At 48.2% G+C, this 19,860-nt stretch overlaps 1 protein-coding gene across 1 annotated transcript in view; it reads left to right on the plus strand.

Moving 5' to 3' along the window:
- The window catches only part of EAPP (E2F associated phosphoprotein), a 109,111-nt gene that overhangs the window by 50,318 nt on the left and 38,933 nt on the right, over positions 1 to 19,860 (plus strand). The window contains exons 3-4 of the mRNA XM_069638457.1: positions 9,669 to 9,779; positions 13,505 to 13,625. Coding sequence (XP_069494558.1) covers positions 9,669 to 9,779; positions 13,505 to 13,625 — 232 coding nt within the window. The remainder of the gene's footprint in view (positions 1 to 9,668; positions 9,780 to 13,504; positions 13,626 to 19,860) is intronic.

The raw sequence follows: 19,860 nt of genomic DNA on the forward strand, positions 1-19,860 counted from the left end.
TGTTGGGATTCCCTGTAGGTTTGGGTCCACAGTCCCTGGTTCTGGAGAACCCTGGATTCAGCCCTCGGATAGGGAGTTGGCTTTCACAAAATGGGGAGTTAACGGGGATCCTCTGATTGGGCCACATGTATGTGGCTATAGCCCTGCTGACCTTGGGTAAGGCTAGATTTGCTGTTGATGAAGGAGCATGGTTCCGGCATAGCCAAAACTGCCATTGGGCTACAAACGGGGACGTTGCCGGTAGGGGGACAAGGGAACCCAAAGGGATTGAGTTGACCATGTCCCAGGGGCTTAGTGTCATGGTCCAATCTTGAATCTTCCTGCAGAAGTGATGCTGGCCCACCAGACCCCCTAGATGTGCCAATTCAACAATCTCAAAAAGATATAATTACTAAACTGGCAAACCAAAGGGGAATGGAGAACAAAACAAAAGCAGATCTTCACTGGTATTCTATGTAGACCTCTTCTCTACTGGTTATTCATCTGGAACTGGTATACTGGCTAGATGCTTCTTCAGTGTGAAGATCTAAACACATATAATATTCTATTAATATTACTCTAATTAATTTCAATTACTTTTGTATGTATTAGTTAACTTAACATCTATATATATATACCTGCAGCCTATGCTGAATTGCTGATAGGCTTATTATTGCTTAGTATCTTTAAATATTTTCTTTGATCTCTTCTTTAAATTCAAACTGAAAACCTTGGAGTCTTTATTATGAAGCTAAAGTGTCCAAAATATACTTCAAGAATATGACTTGGAAAATAAATGTCCTTGACTGAATGTTTGTTAACTTCTCCAAATCACAATGAATTGCTAATGGTATTTTTTCTTGGTAACTTTCACTTTAACTGAGGAACAGGTGTTGACAAGGAATAGGCTTCTATTAAAGTCCGGAAATAGTGTGCTCATACCTTGACTGAAATTGATTCAGGAATCTAGTTGAAGATGTGCTCTATAAAAAATAACGAAGCAAACGAAAAATAACTCGCCTCAAATCCAAACCGCGCCTTCATAAAATGAACCGCGCACTTGAAGAGGAGCTGCACACACCTCGCACTCTTGAGAGGCTCCGCGCTGTAGCAGATGACCGCGCACTGTAAAGGAGCCGCGCATACCGGAACAAAAACGCGCTGCTAAAGAAGACCGCGCACTAAAAAGGAGCCGTGCACACCACGAGATTAGGAAAAGATCTGCGCACCAAAGGAAATCCAAGTATCCACCCAGCTGCCGCGCAACCGATTACACAAAAATATTTCATGCGTCACAACCAGGAAGTAAATATAAACAAAGGACGTCGGATACACGTCTACTGGTCCGTTCCTCTAAGTATCAAAAACGAATGCCACGCGCACGCAAACATTCAAATAAATATTTTCTTTTGGTTAGTAAGAAATTAGTATTTTTAAAACTCTATTATACAATATTGACCAAAGTTCAGCACATTTATTATACTAAACGCTAAATTAGAGAAAAGTAACTGCAACCGCAAGTACTAAAAACCAAACATTCACTTATCAGACGGTAAACAACTCGAGCTAGAGCACATTAAGTTCATTGCTTTGTAGAATTATAGTTCAAAAAATATTTCTTGACTCACCTGAATAATAAATATAATGATTTCTGATGTTTGTTAATCTGCTTAGAATCACATGCTGTGCATAGGTCCGACATCCAGTGGTCACTGCGGAGTATTGCATTTTGTTTTTCGTAGTCGAAAAGGGGACGTCGACAAGGCGTGTCTGAAACACTATCCCTATAGTGACGTGCGTTGTACCCACAATCCCTCACGCGTCGAGGTCCCTCAGATTGTTTTTTCCGCCCAGCTACTGGTCGCCTTTACGCGGAGCTCCTCGAGAGACATTGCAGATTTCATCTCCTCGACCTTTGGTCGTTTTCCTATTAATATATAACACATAGATCCCTCCCTCGACGCAGTTGTGAAGCTGTTTCTCCGCCGAGCAAGATCTTCGACGGAGGGGACGAGCGGAGGAGATCCTTCGGCGTTGCCGAACACGTGGCCTGGCTTCGCAGGCCAAATACAGTAGGGAGAGTGGGGTCGTGGGACATCTGTTTCCTTTTTGAGAATGCCTTTCCCTTTCCCCTTCCTTTCCCTTGGGGTCGTTATCACGATTTGCTGCCTCGGCTATGGAGAGGACACCCTTTAGGTTTTGCCCGCGTTGCAAGGGCAAGTTCACTTGGAAGGACAAGCATTCACGGTGTAACCGCTGCTTGCCCCTCAATCACAAAGAGGAGGGTTGCACGGCTTGTCGGCTTCTTAAGCCAAAGACTCTAAAAGACCGTAGGGTCAAGAAGTGGGCGGCCTACGCTATGTCGAAGGCCGATTCCTCACCCGCCGCTGCTACCACCGACAGTGACGAGGAACGTGATAACACGACCTCCGCTACGGAAGTCGTAGACCCCTCTAAAGAGCGCTCGCGCTCTTCGTCGTCTGTCCCCGGCCCCGACGGGCTCGGTTTACGCCCTGCTTATGGGGATGAACACCCCGGCGACACTGACGCACACGATACCACACATAAGCACACAACCCACGGCTCTTCTTCGTCGAAGACGAAGAAAGCATCAGCGCCCAAGGAGACTCAGGTTCCACCAGCGGCCTCCTCGGACCGTTCAGGTTCGAAGCCCCTCTCGCAACCAGCGACTGGGCTTTTGGCAAATAAGGGCGCCGCCCCCAAACCATCGGCCGGCGCGCACCAGCAGAGAGCGCACGCCGCCGTCGAACGATCGACACCCGTAACGTCGAAACCACAGCCCTCCTCTGACAAACGAGTCGCAGAGAGCTTGGCGAGGATCGTTGTAGCCGACGCCCAGAAGCGTACGCCGAAAGACACGTCGAGCGCTACGCAAAGGTCGAAAGACACGCTGAAAAAGCCTGAAGAAAGACAGGGACTACCCCCTTCAGTCGGGGGGACCCCAGCACACCGGAAGGCTTTTCGGAAGGCGACGGGACACTTTCATTGACGTTATGGGAGAGGTCGAGCCGTTTTCAGGCGGAAGACACTAATTTTCCCCCGCTAGACCGCTCAGGGGTACCCCATGAGACCATGGAAAGGCTCCATCTCTGCATGGAGAGAATGGAGAGGTTTATGAAGACCCAGAACCCTCCCACCCCCAAGAGAACAAGAGAAGGGCCTCAGGAGGACCCCAGGGCTAAATATCCGAGACTATTCAATCCCTCCCAGCAGGACACAGCCTCAGATTTCCATAATGTGTATGACCTCACTGGTGAGGAACAATACTTGGAGGAGGAGGAGGATGAATTTGTGGACGATGAAGAGGGACAGAACCAGGAGGAAGGTCTGGAAGACAGCCCAGACATGGTAGGAGAAGGCTTCGGAGAAAATCCAGAAGAAGGGCCTTCACATCCCTGGCAATCCCCATCAGTATATTCGGACACTGATGTCCTGAACCTAAATCCTCCTGACAATTTACCTGTTAAGAACACGTCTCCCATAGACGATCAGCCCACATTCAATGCCCTGTTGCGCAGAGCAGCAGCACATTTCGACCTGGACACTGGGGAGATCTCTCCTGAAATAGACTTTGTGGAAAGAGTAATTAAGGAGAAACCCCCGGTCAGCCAGACCATTCCCCTCCTCGCTTCAGTGAAGAGAAGAATCATCCCTTCGCTATCCACGCCCGCACTAATCAGAGGAGTTAATCCAAGAATTGAAAAACTTTTCACTCCTTCACCCTCAGACCCGCTGTACATCAGGGGAGATTCTATTCCTGACTCCATTGTAGTAACTAATACAAGGAAGAGGGCAGGGGTGCCGTTGTCCACCAGCGAGGGACCACCTGACAAGGAGGGCAAGAGATTATATGCCCTTGGAAAGAGTCACATCCTCGGCTGCCTTTTCTGCAAGAATTGCGAACAACAATTCTTTGCTTGCTAGCTACGCGGACGCGCAGTGGGCCAAACTGCGCAAAGACGCTAAGGAAGCGCCGGAACCACTACGGACACGCCTGCTATCAACTATTGGCGAAGGAACCCAGGTCAACCAGAGCATTGTGAAGAACTCTCTGGATGCTGCAGAGACAGCGGGACGTTCCCTCGTTCAGGGAATACTCCTAAAACGCCATGTATGGCTGCGTAACTCAGGGTTCAAACCGGAGACACGGGCGTCTTTAATAAATAAACCTATTGAAGACTCAAACCTCTTCGGGAAAGCGGTGGATGAGGCTCTGGAGATGGCTAAAAAAGAGTTCGATACTATCAAAACTCTTGACCAGATCTCTAAGCCCACTACCAGACGCGGCTATGGCAACAAACGCTTTTTTCGTGGCCGACGCCAACGGCAGAATCAGCAGCAACAGTACCCTGCCACCAATTACCAGACCAATAGTGGGCAGTACAGCCAAAGAGGCCAGCGCCGTGGCAAAGGGAGAGGTCGGGGGTCCACCCCCAGAGGCTCCCAAGCCCCCAACAAAACCAAGTGACGTGAAGATTCCCGGTCGGGGGCCGGCTAACATCCTTTCTTCCAGCATGGGAGGGAATAACGTCAGACCGCTGGGTACTTTCCACCGTAGCCCACGGATACTGCATCGAATTCAACGGTTCCCCAACATACAGACCCCCGAGGGGACGACGCATGACACCAGAACATCTTGCCATCCTTCTCCAAGAAGTAGAACAACTGCTGGAAAAAGGAGCCATAGAGGTCGTGCCTCTATCTCAGGTAACGGAAGGTATTTATTCAATGTACTTCCTTGTACCCAAAAAGGATCTAACCATGCGCCCTGTATTAGATCTGCACCCAGCGAACAAGTTTGTCAAACCCCAGAGGTTTCGTATGGTGAACTTACAGGAAGTGATCAACCTGCTATCACAAGGAGATTACATGACAACACTAGACATGAAAGATGCATACTTTCATATTTTAATGTTGCCAGCGCACAGAAAATAACTCGGGTTCATGATAGAGGGCAAACACTACCAGTTCAGAGTGCTACCCTTCGGCATAGCATCTGCACCAAGGGTATTCACGAAGGTACTGGCAGTGGCAGCGGCCCACCTGCGCAGGTTGTCCATCCCAGTTTACCCTTACCTCGACGACTGGCTCATAACAGGGGATTCTTACGAAACGTGCTTCTCCAATACCCAAAAGACTGTAGACCTTTTGTTCCAGCTGGGCTTCTCCATCAACGAAAAGAAGTCCAGCCTAGACCCCAGCCAGATCAAATAATTCCTAGGGGTTCTAATTCAAACAAAGGACGGCCTCGTCTTCCCCTCCGAGAGGGTCCAAAACATGCTGTTTCAGATCCCTCAATATGTGGCCGGTCGAGAGGTGACGGTACGCAAAGCAATGCGCTTGCTAGGCATGATGGCGTCGTGTATTTATTTGGTACCTCACGCGCGCCTGCGCATGCGCCCAATGCAAGTGGCTCAACAGCCAGTGGTGTCAGGCCAGCGGACTATGGGACGATCTAGTGGTTGTCTCGCAGGCCTTGGTTCTCTCGCTACGGTGGTGGACAAAGGAAAACCTGGAAAGAGGAAAACCCTTTGCCACACCCGCACCGGAAGCCACTCTAACCACAGACGCATCCCTCACAGGATGGGGGGCTCACCTATCCCATCAGACTGCTCACGGAGTGTGGACTCCGAACGTAGCATCCAAACACATAAATCTACTGGAGCTACTAGCTGTGTTCAAGGCGCTAAAAGCCTTCCAGGAACACCTACAAGGCAAAACGGTGATGGTCCTTACAGACAGCACCACAGCCATGTACTACATCAACAAGCAGGGGGGCACCCACTTTCCAGGACTGTCCAAACTGGCCCAAAATATATGGAAGTGGGCTCTCAAACCAAACATGTTCCTACTGTCACAACATGTACCAGGGGAACTCAATCTGCTGGCAGACAAACTCAGCAGAGATTTCCCCCTGCCCGAAGAGTACGACTGGCGACTGCACAAAGACATCGTCTTCGACGTCTTCAGACAATGGGGATTCCCAGAAATAGACCTGTTCGCAACCCTGGAGAACTCACAATGCCAAAGTTACGCCTCCAGGTACCCCCAGAACCAATCCAAGGGGAACGGTCTGTCGATGCAATGGTCAGGGAAATGTGTTTACGCTTTTCCCCCGACTCCCCTTCTCAACAAGGTGGTGCACAAGATGCACCAGGAACAAGTGACCATGATACTGGTGGCCCCAATGTGGGCCCGACAGCCATGGTTCGCTCACTTGATGGAGATGTCTCTATCTCCCCCAGTGAAACTCCCCTGCCCGTACAACATGCTGTCACAAGACAAGGGCAGGACTCTGCATCCATGCCCCCAGAACATGAACTTAGCAGCCTGGCTCCTGAGATCATAGAATTTGGACATCTACAGCTCCCGCAGAGATGCATGGACATCCTCAGGGAAGCCAGAAAACCTAACACTCGCCACTGCTATTCTAGCAAGTGGAAGAGATTTGTCATCTGGTGCAGAGGAAAGAGCATCAACCCGATTGACTGCTCTCCCACACATATTGTTCTATACCTGACCCATTTATTAGATTCAGGTCTAGTGTTCAATTCCATTAAAGTCCTCCTAGCGGCACTTTATGCATACACCACTTCCCAACTCAGTGTCGTGGTGGAAGATCCCTGTTATAAAGGCCTTCATGGAGGGAGTAAAGAGAATACACCCCCCCGATAGCTGACCCAGCTCCCGGATGGGACCTTAACGTGGTACTTACCAGACTCATGGGCTCACCATTTGAACCCATGCACAAAGCATCTCTTAAAGACCTCACTCTTAAGACTGCTTTTCTAATAGCTATCACCTCCATCAGGAGAGTAAGTGAACTACAGGCTCTTTCTGTTCTAGACCCCTTCGTTACAGTTCAGAGATAAGGTGGTTCTACGCACGCACCCAAGGTTTGCTCCGAAATTCATCTCGAAATTCCACGTAAACCACTCTATAGAACTACCAACGTTCTTTCAAAATCCTTCCAACTTGGGAGAAAAAAGTCTGCACACACTAGATGTGCGCAGAGCGGTCATGTTCTACATGGAAAGAACCAGACTACTGAGGAAGACTAATCAGTTCTTCGTCTCGGTGGCAGCAGGAAGAGAAGGGGATGCAGTTTCAAAGTCCACTATTTCTAGATGGATTGTTCAATGCATCACTCTCTGCTATACTCTTGCTAAGAGAGAACTGCCCTTTAGGCCAAGAGCACACTCTACTCGAGGCACGGGGGCGTCCATAGCATTCATTGCAAATGTTCCCCTTGAGTCCATCTGCAAAGCGGCTACCTGGAGTTCTGTGCACACCTTTACAAAACACTACTGTCTAGATGCACACTCGAGATCTGACTCCCAGGTGGGACAGGCAGTATTAAGACCTCTTTTCTCTACTGTTCCTTCTCATAACCCACCACCAACTCCGGGTACTGCTCGCTAGTCTATGCACAGCATGTGATTCTAAGCAGATTAACAAACATCAGAAGACAATGCATTACTTACCGTAAAAGCATTTCTGATGGTTGTATCTGCTTAGATTCACATGCGCCCACCCTTCCTCCCCGCTCGGATGGAAGGAACATAGACTTCCTTTTATATCTCTCTTTTCTGTACTCACTCACGTCTAGAAGGCTCCCTCAGGGCAGAAAAATACAAACAGAGGGACCTCGACGCGTGAGGGATTGTGGGTACAACACACGTCACTATAGGGATAGTGTTTCAGACACGCCTTGTCGACGTCCCCTTTTCGACTACGAAAAACAAAATGCAATACTCCGCAGTGACCACTGGATGTCGGACCTATGCACAGCATGTGAATCTAAGCAGATACAACCATCAGAAATGCTTTTACGGTAAGTAATGCATTGTCATTCCACTCATGGACTTAGCTTGCTTCATCTGTATGGAATATAGTTCTTTCAATGCAGGATAAGTTCTTCTTGAACTACTTTATCTTCTCAAGAGTAACTTCTTCTTAAATAGTTTCTCAAATTCAAATTTAGTTACTTTTTCTTCAGAGCTAAAATAACTGCTACCTTCCTCTAAGGAAACTGGAATGAAAGGCAGTTTAGAATCTTGGGGAAAGTTCCAAGTTACCTCACAGCACTTCTCATCCAATCACTGTTGTGAAACAGACTCACCATCTTGGCTTGGGAAATTAGACACTTCCTGATTAGATTAACATTAAGGAAATGTATTTAAATAATCTAATGTAAAATTCAGAATCAACATCTATACCTCATTCAACCATACTTCTACATATGTGTGTGATGGTGTAATCTCTTAAATGAGGGTTTTCTAGTATAGTGTCTCTTAGAACATGTGTAAATGTGCCATGGGATCCTGACACTTAGTTCAAAACGCACAACTGCCTTCTATATGTTGCTTGACCCGGCCGAGGACTCGGATATCCTACCTTATATGTTGAAGTGGCAGGCTGAATTGGAAATGGATATCCAGCTGGAATCTTGGTCTCGCATCTGGGAAAGGGCCCACAAGGTGTCTTGATGCACCGTGATGAAAGAATGTTGGTAAAAAAAAGTGTGCCAGTGCTAGGTCTCCCTGTCTACATGAAATCAACTCGGGGCTCTTGCCAGGTGCAGAGGGGGTTATGGGGAGAAAAGAAAACTGGGACTCTTATGGTGGTCTTGTCCCCAATCTCAATTGTACTGGAAGGAGATTCTCTCGCACATTAGAGACCTTACAGGGATTAGCATCCAGCTGGACCCGAAAGTACTTATCCTGGGGGACTCGACTGACGCTCGGTACCCTGACGGGCGAGTACACCAGGTATCCTACAAAGATGCAGACTAAAAGCCAAGTTGTTTTGTATACCAATTCTATTGTTGATCCAAAGAAACCTAAGGAACTGATGAAAACAAGTGAAGAGAAATCCAGGGGAATGGAACCACCCTCTGGAACAAAGAATTCTAGCCTTCTGAAACCCATTGTGTTGGAATTGAATGTATCCTTCTTCTGAACATGTGCACGCTACTTAAGTCCAAAGATATTATCCGTTTCACCTTGGAGTTAGTTGTGTTTGAATGTGAGGGCCAGAATAGTACTTTTGACACAGAGCAGTTTGCTTTGGACATCTTGAAATCATACAGACCCTTAGTTTTATGTTAGATGGGGGGGGGATGCCTCTTAGAATAGGGACAGAGGGGCATTCTCCAACCCCCTTTTTTTATTTGTAATAAAGGTTCATGGCCAAAACCACTTGTGTCCATGTCTCATTCATGGTTCCTCACATGGGGAAAAATAAAGCATGTTTAACCTCTTGAGTCTGGCTTTGTCATTCGCCACCTTACCAGTAGGTGAACCAGGGCAGTAATCTGGGTCACTGCTTTGCCTACTGTTTGAAAGAAAATGTTGATCACTTAACCTCTGGCCAAGAGAAATCTTCAAACACTGAGGCACCTTTGTTGATCTACCTGAGGCAATGGCCTATTTCGTACGTCGGGGACTCCTTTGTGGATTTGGCAGAGGTCTGACTCCTTCCTTCTGCATGAGCATTTGCATTATGCATAGAGGGTCTCTTACCTCACGATTTTGAGGGCAGGTCCTGTCCTTCATGCCCCGACACTGGTTTGACATATAAATGCTCCTTCTACCTACTGCTTTCGATTCAGCCTCCCTCTGGAATCTGGCAGAGGAGTTGATGTGTACTGTTTTTTGTTTGTGCAGGGGCTCCTGCTGGGACCACGCCAGGACCCGAAGGTGTTCTGGTGGAAGCCGGACAGCCTGAGTTCTATGACGAAGTTTACTTTGATTCTGATTCAGAAGACGAAGAGCCGGGTAAATATATGGGTGTTTGTGTCTCTTCTTTTGGCACAGTGGGCACTGTGATGGGGCGGTCACTCCTTCCACAAAGCTGATGAGGCACATGAGGTCACAGTGCAGTGAGCGCGAGCAGATTGAGTGTGGCCCCAAGCTTTCAGACACACTGAACAGGGGTCGGGCCTAAGCGCAGGAACTTGCTGTTGTGACCCTAGTGCCACCATTTCTTTGTCCCTCGTAAACCCTAAGGTCTAATAAAGGTAGAACCAGCAGACCCAAGTTCCTTTTATTTATTGATCAGTGGTTGAAAAGCAGGAAGATATGGCTGTCTAGACAGCAGTTTGACAAGGGGGGTCCTGGGAGTCACTCTGCCAGACATTAGTCCTGGTTATAAGGGACTTACCCAGAGTCTTTAGCTCACTATCTTTCACAGAGAAGAAATATCCCAAACATATCAATCTTTGTCCTGCCCTGGGGCAGTCCAGCACCAAAATGCTAGGCAATTCTCCTCTGAACAAGAGTACCAACAGCATCCCCAGACACGTGTTTCGGTCTGGTTGGACCTCATCAGTAGGGAGGAGCTGTGCCTCTCTAAGAATAGTGAGCAAGGGGTCCACGTCTGGATTCCCCTAGTAACTTAGGGTGAGTTACTTAAATGTGCAAATTGACAAGGGGGGTCCTGGGAGTCACTCTGCCAGACATTAGTCCTGGTTATAATATATAATTAGCGTATTTAAGTAACTTTGGGTTTCACCCTAAGTTACATGGGGAATCCAGACGTGGACCCCTTGCTCACTATTCTTAGAGAGGCACAGATCCACCCTACTGAGGAGGTCCAACCAGACCGAAACACGTGTCTGGGGTTTCTGTTGGTACTCTTGTTCAGAGGAGAATTGCCTAGCATTTCGGTGCTGGACTGCCCCAGGGCAGGACAAAGACTGATGTTTGGGATATTTCTTCTCTGTGAAAGATAGTGAGCTAAAGACTCTGGGTAAGTCTCTCGTACCCAGGACTAATGTCTGGCAGAGGGACTCCCAGGACCCTTGTTAATTAGTGTCTAGACAGCAGTGCCAGAATAGATCCCGGAGAAAGGGGCATCCCTCTTGGACTTGAGGTTTTGTCAACTCAGCAGAACTCATTTAGTAAACCCCCTTACCTGGGTTCTGTTTGCAGGCTGCTGTGTTCCGTCTGTCTGCCTGCCTGCTGCAAGGTGTGGCATGAGGTAGAGTTGTGATCACCTGCACAAGTATTACAAAGTTCCCTGGACAGGGATGACCACACAGCTATAGACGGAGCCACAGTCTCACCAGTGTGATGTGCCCTGAGATTTTGGGCACTCCTTCTGCCTGAACTGAAAATGGCGGGCCAGGTCTTTAAATCTTGGGCTACCTGCAGGGATAAGGTGTTTAGATCTTATCGGGAGTAGGGGGCGGGGGAGAAGTAGTAAAATCTGAGGGGTGGTTCTGAGACGAACGTACACTTGCAGAAAACCTGGTGGAATGCTACCAGTCCAGTCATACACGAAGGGGAAGCAGGAATTAGAGGAACGCCAATTGAGTAATGATCAATCTGGATATTCCAAGGACCTATAGAAGTCTTGAGTGCATTTCATGGAGTAAGACTATTTTCCCTCACGATGAGCAGTAAAGAGCCACAGCATGCTATCGCCCCGATACTGGAAGAAACCAGCACCAGAAAGAGAGCAGGAACTGCCCACCTGCTGTTGTGGTTGGAGGCAGCTTTATCGTGCCTTGCAGATAACGGGGTGAGAGAAGATTGAAAGCCTGTTGGGCACTTTATTCCAGATCCTGTCAGAGATCAAAGGGGCCTGCCTGGGGCAGTAACCCAGCCATTGGCATACACCAGACCAAACAAGAGAATGAAGAGCCTGCTGAGGGCTAAATCCCAGGCGTTGGGCGTAGGGAAGAGCCAGAGAGCAGAAATGAATCTTGGGAGGGACTACTGGGAGCTATATCATATACTACCAGAGGCCAGACACTGAGAGAACAGAAGAAAATCAGCCAGTTGATGACTTGGAGAGAGCAGAAAATAATCAGGGGGCTAGGTCTCCCATACCAGTGGGGGCCAGTGAGAGGAGAGAACCAGAGAGAATGCTGACAAGTCAGCCATTACAAAACTGAATTATAGAGCGGACTGGAAAAGAGCCAATCACAGAATCTGCTGCCAAGACACAGAGTAGAATAGAATCAAGGGAGGGGTCTGCTGATGGTTACATGCCAGACTGAGAGAGAAGAGAATTGGAGGGTCTGCTGACAAGACTAGGGAGCCCCTAGGAGAACTAAGAATTTGTCACCAAAGGGGGGCTTGGTCCAGGACAACTACCCTGGGGTGACGCGGGGGATGAAAATAATGCACCCCAACAGTGACCCTGCAAGTGAAGTAAGGAAGAGAGATACTTTCTAGTAATGTTCACAGGAATACCCCAAGGCGGAGGTTAAACACCTTTGATAGTGCATTGAACCTTCTTAAACTGCTGGGCTCTATATACAGAGACTGAAGTAAGCTGGGTGGTAAAACCCTGCCACTCTGTATTGGATACAGGAATCCCGACATGGACGGAGTCCTTTAGATTGGACGTTCTAACATTTTGAGTTCCGTCTTACTGGTAGGTTTTGCGACCAGTGATCCCTGTTTAGTTTTAGTTGGTAAGCCCTAGACCCTTTAGGCATTCATCCAGTGCTTTATCTAATATTGGCACCCCTGGAGGGGCAGGAGGCCTCCCAGCCGATCGGAAAGCTCAAAACAGGGGCTTTACCTCATGGTAAAGCCTGCGTCCCGCACCACCACGCCACTGGGACAACAGGCAAGTGTTCTCCCCTCCCCCCCATCAGTTTCCATCTCCATCTCCCTCTCCTACTACCTGTCCCACTTACCTGAAGCTTCTTAGTCCCTCGCCACACCGGGAACACTCATGTTCCAAGCGCTTTCCTGTCACAGTAATGGCTACCATTGAAAGGGAGATGGGACTATATGTAGTTCCCTTGTCCATGATGTCTATCATGTTGTCATTTTTTTAGGGTGACAAACGGCAAATGCGCCTTTTCTCAGCTTAAAAAAACCCTGTTTGCATCCTAGATAAACCTGCTGGGATGCTAATGGAAATAAACACCTGCAGACGGAGGGATTACCGGATCTGGTATGCCCTGTGGCTAATGGTTATTGTAACTCAGCCCTGGGGTCCTGTCCTTCACATTCAGATCTCCTCATCTCCCGACTCTGGAAAGTATGGTTCTGTACACATTCCTGTTATTTTGGTCACCTTTCTCCCCTTCTGTATCATAGGGTTCTCTGATCCAGATGTGTCTGATCTTTCACTCTTCCTTTCTATATGGTTTGTTGTCCACTATCATTCCAGCTACTTTTTTGCTCCCACTCTTGGTGTCTGTATATTCATGCCCCATAATATCATTACTGGTGCCATGCACTCCTATGGATCCAGCAGTTTAGTGAAATTCATGTTGGGGATATCCTGGCTCAAGTTGCCGCTCTGGAGTCTGTGATTCTCCTCACTATTAATCTAGTTAACTCTTTCCTTTGCGCCCGAAGGTACTAGCCAATTTGTGGTCTGTGATTCTCCTTCTCCCCATCGTTCTAGTTACTTTGCGGCCAGAGCTCCTGGCCAATTTGTGGTCTTCCTGTTAGCCTTCTAATACCTCCTCAACCCCTTTGAACCGTTTTGTATTGTCATGAATATTGTTCTGGTACCTTATCTCCATCTTCAGCTCAAGTAACAACCAAGAGACGGCGAAAGCAAAAGCATCGGATAATGACCAATGATGAACTGCTGTATGACCCTCAGAAGGACGACCGAGACCAGGCCTGGATAGATGCCAAGCGACGAGGGTGAGGCCACGAACTAACTACATTTTAGCCTTTCCGGGATTTCAATGTCCCAACTTCATTTAACTTCATGTTTAATGACTGCTTTGCTTAGTAACAGTTGCCAAAAGCTGGAGTTACTTTACTGCCAATGGAAAAGGCCATGGGACAGTGATCACTAAGGAATGTCTAGAGTCTGCTTTTAGCTTACTGGGCCTTAACAGAGGAGATGTACTATTTGCATGTCAAATTGGTCCCACTCACATGGCTGTCCATGACGGAAATGCTGGGCAACTCTGAACAAGAGAACCAACAGAAGCCTCAGACACATGGTTCTGTCTTATTTGGAGTCCTCTGTAACAATGTGCAAATAGAACAAAAAGGGATTGCATGGATGAACTTCAGGCCGCGTGTGCTCCCTTGCAACTTGGCTGCATGCTTTCCCTTGCTTCTATAGCAGCATGCACGCTCTCGCATTGTAGTTCCGTGCCCGCCCTTCCTCCATTCCATTCCCTTCCTTCGCCTCTCATTTAGCCCTTCCCTTCTTCGATCTATTTTGTACTGTTTTTGACACTGCTGTGCTCCACTGCGTTCTTTCTTCTAGGCTTGTGTAGTGTGCCTTGTTGATGATATTGACTTTGATGGTCTCTACTGTTTTGATATTGTGGTGTTCTCCACGGTTTGTGGCATTGCCTGTATTCTTCACTTCTGGGTTCCCTGCTGTGCTCTGTGCTTTGCTGTTGGTTCTGTATTGTTATCGAGAATTCTCAATTCTGTGGTAATTACCTTCTACCTTGGAGACCCCCAGCTCTTTTGCTGGAGAAGCCCTTTGGATGTTCCTAAGGTTTAAATACCTTTTCTTGGATAAACTGTTTCCAAGAGTAGTAAAGTGAAATTGACTTTACTTAAATTTTTATCTTTGTAGACCCAGCACACACCATCCTACATGGAGTGCTGCGGGGGGTTACTTAGTATCTATCCCCTATTTGTCTACCTTCTCATGTAACGTTTTTTGTTACCCTCACTACAATTAATGGCTGGTGGCAGTGGTTTATTTTTCCTACCATTGTGCGTTTTTACCGCAGGCTGAATCCTCAGCTGCAGTATTGCATGCATGGGTGCCCATTTTTGTCAAAATGGCCCCAGTCTTCTTTGTTCGCCATTTCTTGTTAGTAAAGTCCTTCAGATTTACTCTGCGGCAAACCAGGTTTGGCCCCGTTGTTTTGTCTTTGGTAGGATTCGCGGGTGAAGCCCGCCTCTGGCTCCAGCGTGTCGGGCAGGAAGCGAGGGAGGTTCCTGAAACTCCCTGTGCTTAGTCTCCTTGGTTACAGGAATGCACCCAAAGGTGATTGGCTTGCTGTCCTTGGAGGACAGCCACCCTGCTGTGAGTGACAGCTCGGTTGCACATGAATGGGAGAAGCTTGCATAAAAGGCAAGGTCTTTTGCAAGGAAGGCGGTCGACCTGAAGAAGAAACTTGAAGAGAAGCTTGCTGCACCCTCCTGGACCATTGGTTTGCCTGGTGAAGCCCTGCTGCAGTGCTGAAGCTCCAAATTTCGATTTGACTAGAGAAGGCCAGAAAGGACTACTTCTACCCTTCCGTTGGTGGGACCAACAGACCCCAAAATGAACTTGACTGGAACCCCTCTCCCTGCTGGCTGTACTTCTTTGCTGCTGCTGCTGGAACTGAGTGCCAGGGGACAGGAACACCAGAATCGAGTGCATCGTTTTTAAGATGGACCTGAGTTCCAGGAAGATCCGAAGGACCCCCCTCGAAGCAGGACGGACCCAAGCCTGAGCCACCTCAACAGAGTGCTGGACCCCAGAAGCAAGAGGAGCTCACAAGGTGTCCAAGAACCGCGTTGGTGCTATGTTGAAGCAGCTGAAACCGCAATGTGCTGCTGATCTTCAAACCGAAGTGCAGGAGTCCCCAGACGTCCTCCCTCTTGTCCCCAAGGCCCAGGAACAACAGGATCTGCCGAACTATAAGAACAGAAGTCAGCTGGACCCCTTTCTTCTGACTCAAGGTACTGTGTACCTAGAGGTACTTACCTCTGGTTGTCTGTAGCTTGCTTGTTCTCACTGGAGACTTGCATTTGCTGCCTTCTGCAGAGTTGCTTGCATCTTTGCTTCTCACGAGCCTCCCAGCTTGTGGCCCAACAGTGATTCTTTTTGCAACAAAACACTCAATTGCTTCCATAGACTTTGTTCAATTGAACTTAGCTGTCCTGGCTCCCCGCAGACTCTTCTTATCCTCTGACTTTGTGTTTATCTGTCCCACCAAAAAGTCATACATAAGTTACTTGTTTAGCTGGGAAAGGTTAACCTATATTTCATTGGGGGATTGTAAAGTGCTTACCTGTTTGGAGAAACTTGTTAACCCCGGTTTCCTTCCCTAACCTATTCCTTTTTCCATAACCTCCAGTATTGCATTAAGTGTTGGTGCTATATTGATGTCCAGTGACCTAGCTAATGAAGTCACCTCAGGGTGTAGGAAGTGTTTTTGTTTGTGTGTGCTCCCAAAAGGGTATCTAATTACTTAACTGAAACTGAAGGAGTGTATTTTATTGTTGAATATATTGCCCTTTCTAAAGAAGGCTTATTTTAAAACTGACAGTTAAATTAATAATTATTTTAATAAAAAACCTTGAGTATAAGTGTTATTTGAACACTTGTCACTGAATCTCTGTTGCATCCCTACAGCTCACATTGACCCCTCTTGGGAGAATCCTGGCTGCTCAGTCACTCTAGCAACTTGTGTAGTACAGACTTCTACCAAAGGCTGGATTACCTATTGGCAAGAGGACAAGGCTGGTGCAGTCTCCCACAGGGTTACTGCGTACAATCTTGTCTAACAACCATCAGTTTGGCTTCAGAGCTGCCAATAGCACAGAAACTGCTCTCCTGAACATCCGTGAAGACCGTCTTTCCAACCTTGATTCTAACACCCCTTGCGTCCTCATCCTGCTTGATCTCTCTTCTGCCTTTGATACTGTCAACCACGCCATCCTGTTCAACCGCCTCCCTGATAACCTGGGTATCACTGATCAGGCCCTGGCCTGGCTGACCTTCTTGCTTTCCAACCAACCCTCCCAGTTCCAACTCTGGTCCTTCCTTCCTTTCCTCTATCTCACTCTCTACTTGTGGTGTTCCGCATGGGTCTAACCTCTCCCTGGCTTTTCAACCAACACCTGGCACCCCTTGCCCACCACAATGCTGCTCTGCTCCAATTTTCAGTGCTATGTGGAAGACACTCACCTCGTTTTCAGGCTCCCCTCTGCCACCTCCTCTCCCTCTCTCATCTGACTGTCTGCTATCCAAGAGTGGTGTGCCGCCAACAATCTGCCTTAATGCCAGTAAGACAGAGATCCACCTCATCGGCAGACCTGAACATTCCTTTCCTATCACTCTCTGGCCAGCCCCTCCCTTGGCCCTCTGCCTGCTCCCACTGTGAGGTTAAGAACCTTGGGGTCTTCAACTCCTCGCTTTCCTTTTTCTCCTCACATCTGACGTCGCTAAGAAGTCAAGCTACCAACTGCACCTCCTAAGAGGTGTACTTCCATTCCTCTTTCCCCCAGAAGCTCACTGTCTCTAGAGCTCTGTTCTCTCTAGGCTGGACTATTGCAACAGCCTCTTCCTAAATCTTCCTGCAACTACTCTGCGCTCTCTCCAACTCATCCATAACAGGACTGCAAGACTTGTCCTGGGCCTCAAGCCCAGGGATCGTATCTCTCCTGCCCTGAAATCTCTTCATTGGCTCCCAGTGGCTGCACGGATTAAGTTCAAGACCCATTGCATTGTCCACAATGTCTTCTAGGGCTGCAATACCTTTAACTCTCCCTATGGAAATGCCTTCCTACTCGAGCTCTCCACTCCTCCACCTCCCTCAGGGTCCGCTGCTTTTCCAAGCAACGAGTTGGGGGTAGATCTCTTTCCTCGGCTGGGGTTTCCCTCTGGAACAGCCTCCCTGCCTCTCAAACTTGAGAACCATCTTCAGTTCCGGAAGCACCTAAAGACCTTCCTCTTTGCTTCTGCCTTCGCTCTTCCTCTGCCCTGTTCTATCTGCTTTGGCATTGGGCATCTGGCTACCCTCTGATTTGGGGCCCAGATCCCTGCCCACCCAGCCGCATAATTGCACTGCCTCCTGGCAACCCCTGCACTTGGGTTTGTATCTGCAACCCTACAGCCCCCCTCCTGCACTTATTGAAACCCATGCCTTATTCTAGCACTTAACAACCACTGGCAGCACTACCTATTGTTTTTGATCATGTGTTCAGCACTTACTATTCCTCCCCTATCCCTTGCACTGTCCTCATTCCCTCTCCCCGTACTTGCGCGTTCTCAATGTCACTGGGCCTAGTAAGATCATTGTTGTTGTCCTCCCATGTTTCACTCCCTTGCCTCGTCTCGCTCTGAAACACTTGTGTATGGGTGCGATATAAATAAAATGCATCATATCTCATATATAGATATGAGTCACATGACATCTCATGTCCCTCTGTGGATGTGTGAGGCGGCCATGTTTGTCCTGGGGATGCTTGCCCACTAGGAGTGGGTGCTGTAGTCGGCCAGAAACAAGTTCTGAGTGGCACCTGCAGATGCCTGTCTGGATGGTGTGGATTCATTCCTTATCCAGAATATGTGGCTGCATTTGGAGTGATGCTCTGCCACTGGCTGGTTCTCCCTTTGTTGAATGATTCTTGGTGTGCTATTGGGTGCTGGGTTCACTTGCTGCTTCCAGAGCGGAATTAAAGCAGACCCACTTTCTCCACTCGTCTTCTCTACTGGTGTAACTCTGTAAATGCATTTCTGGCAGGCCTGCTGCTCTGCAAAGGACCAAAGATCTGCACCAGCATCCCTTGATGCACTGAAGAATCTGATTTTGAAGCTCTTCCTCTCCAGACGACCAGAAGGAACAGACTGCGGTGCACCTTCCCCTGATCTGATATGGACAACCATTGCAGAAGCAGGTGCCCCTTCATTTTCTGAACTCTGAATACCAGAGAGACTGTGTCCTGTGCCTCAGGCAAGCACTGTGGCTCTGCTTAAATCTGGGATGCTCCAGGGGCCTTCACCGCCGACCTTGCCTCCTGGTCCTTCTTCCATTGCTCCTGTCTGGTGTGACTTTAGAAGCCTTCCTTCGATATTCATTCTCTTGGGGTCTTCTAAAGCTGACCCTGTCCTCGGAAGCCAAATCCTGTGCCGAGAACTATGTGGAAACTCTGCATTACCGACCACAGCTGCTCTGCACTTCTGCTCATTTGGCTCAGCCTATCGTCCTGGGAATCGCTTGATCTTTAATAATCCCGCTTCTCATGAGTCTTGGGGTCCCTATTGTGCGGGTCTATCTTTGCTGGAGCCTAAAGTGGTTGCCGAACGACTTCCACTGGAAACAGCCAAATGCTGGCTGAAGACATTTTCAGTCCCAGTGTATTGTTACCCTGACTCTAGGATATTGCTGGTGAGCCTTTCTTTTTTTCATCCCTGGGCCACTGCTTCACTAAGTGTCTTCTGTGGTTCTCACTTCACCAGAACGCTAGAAACCGCTCCTTTGGACAGTTTTACAGGTTACCCTGTCCCACTGAAGACAGCCCCAAATCCACGCAACTGATCTACCATGGTCATCTTAAACTTTCTGGCCTACGACGGGCGAAATGTTGCCATCTGGTGCTGCATTTTCTCCTCTAGGAGATGCTCTTATTAAACTCTTAGCAAAAACGCTTCCTGAAATGATTTCCCTTACCTGATACATTGTGGCATCTTTTGTTTTACAAAGTTTCCATGTCTGTAAGGGGTGGGAATTTTTGGTTGTTTTAAAAAAAATAAAGATTCCATATATTTCCATAAAAAAAATATGGTGGAGGAATGTTCTCTCGTTGGCTATAAATGAAGCGTCTGCTTGTTCACCACTCAACAGCGCCTCCTGGGAGTCCGGCCTGTGCTGCTCTGCCACCACTACCAATTGGAGAGCTTGGTTGCTTCTTGGCTCAAGTCAGTCGTAAAGTACCAGCATAGGGGTTTATCTACAATGTGACAGCAGTTCTCTCCTTGGAGTGGGGTCTCTTGCGTGTCAGGATGGGATAAACCATTGTTAGGGTAATGCCTGTCGTGGTGGTACGCTACTCTCCAAGGTGCTCAAATTACAACTTCGTCTGTTATCTTGCACCCAGCTTCTTCTTTGTCAATGATCCTGTTCACAGGGCTATAGCCCCCCGTCTGATTTGTAATTTGCACCGGGAGGCAAGGGCCCGGTCGACTTCT

The sequence above is a fragment of the Ambystoma mexicanum genome, chromosome 14 (genome assembly GCF_040938575.1).
Source record: "Ambystoma mexicanum isolate Mex_15411 chromosome 14, UKY_AmexF1_1, whole genome shotgun sequence".
NCBI lineage: Eukaryota > Metazoa > Chordata > Amphibia > Caudata > Ambystomatidae > Ambystoma > Ambystoma mexicanum.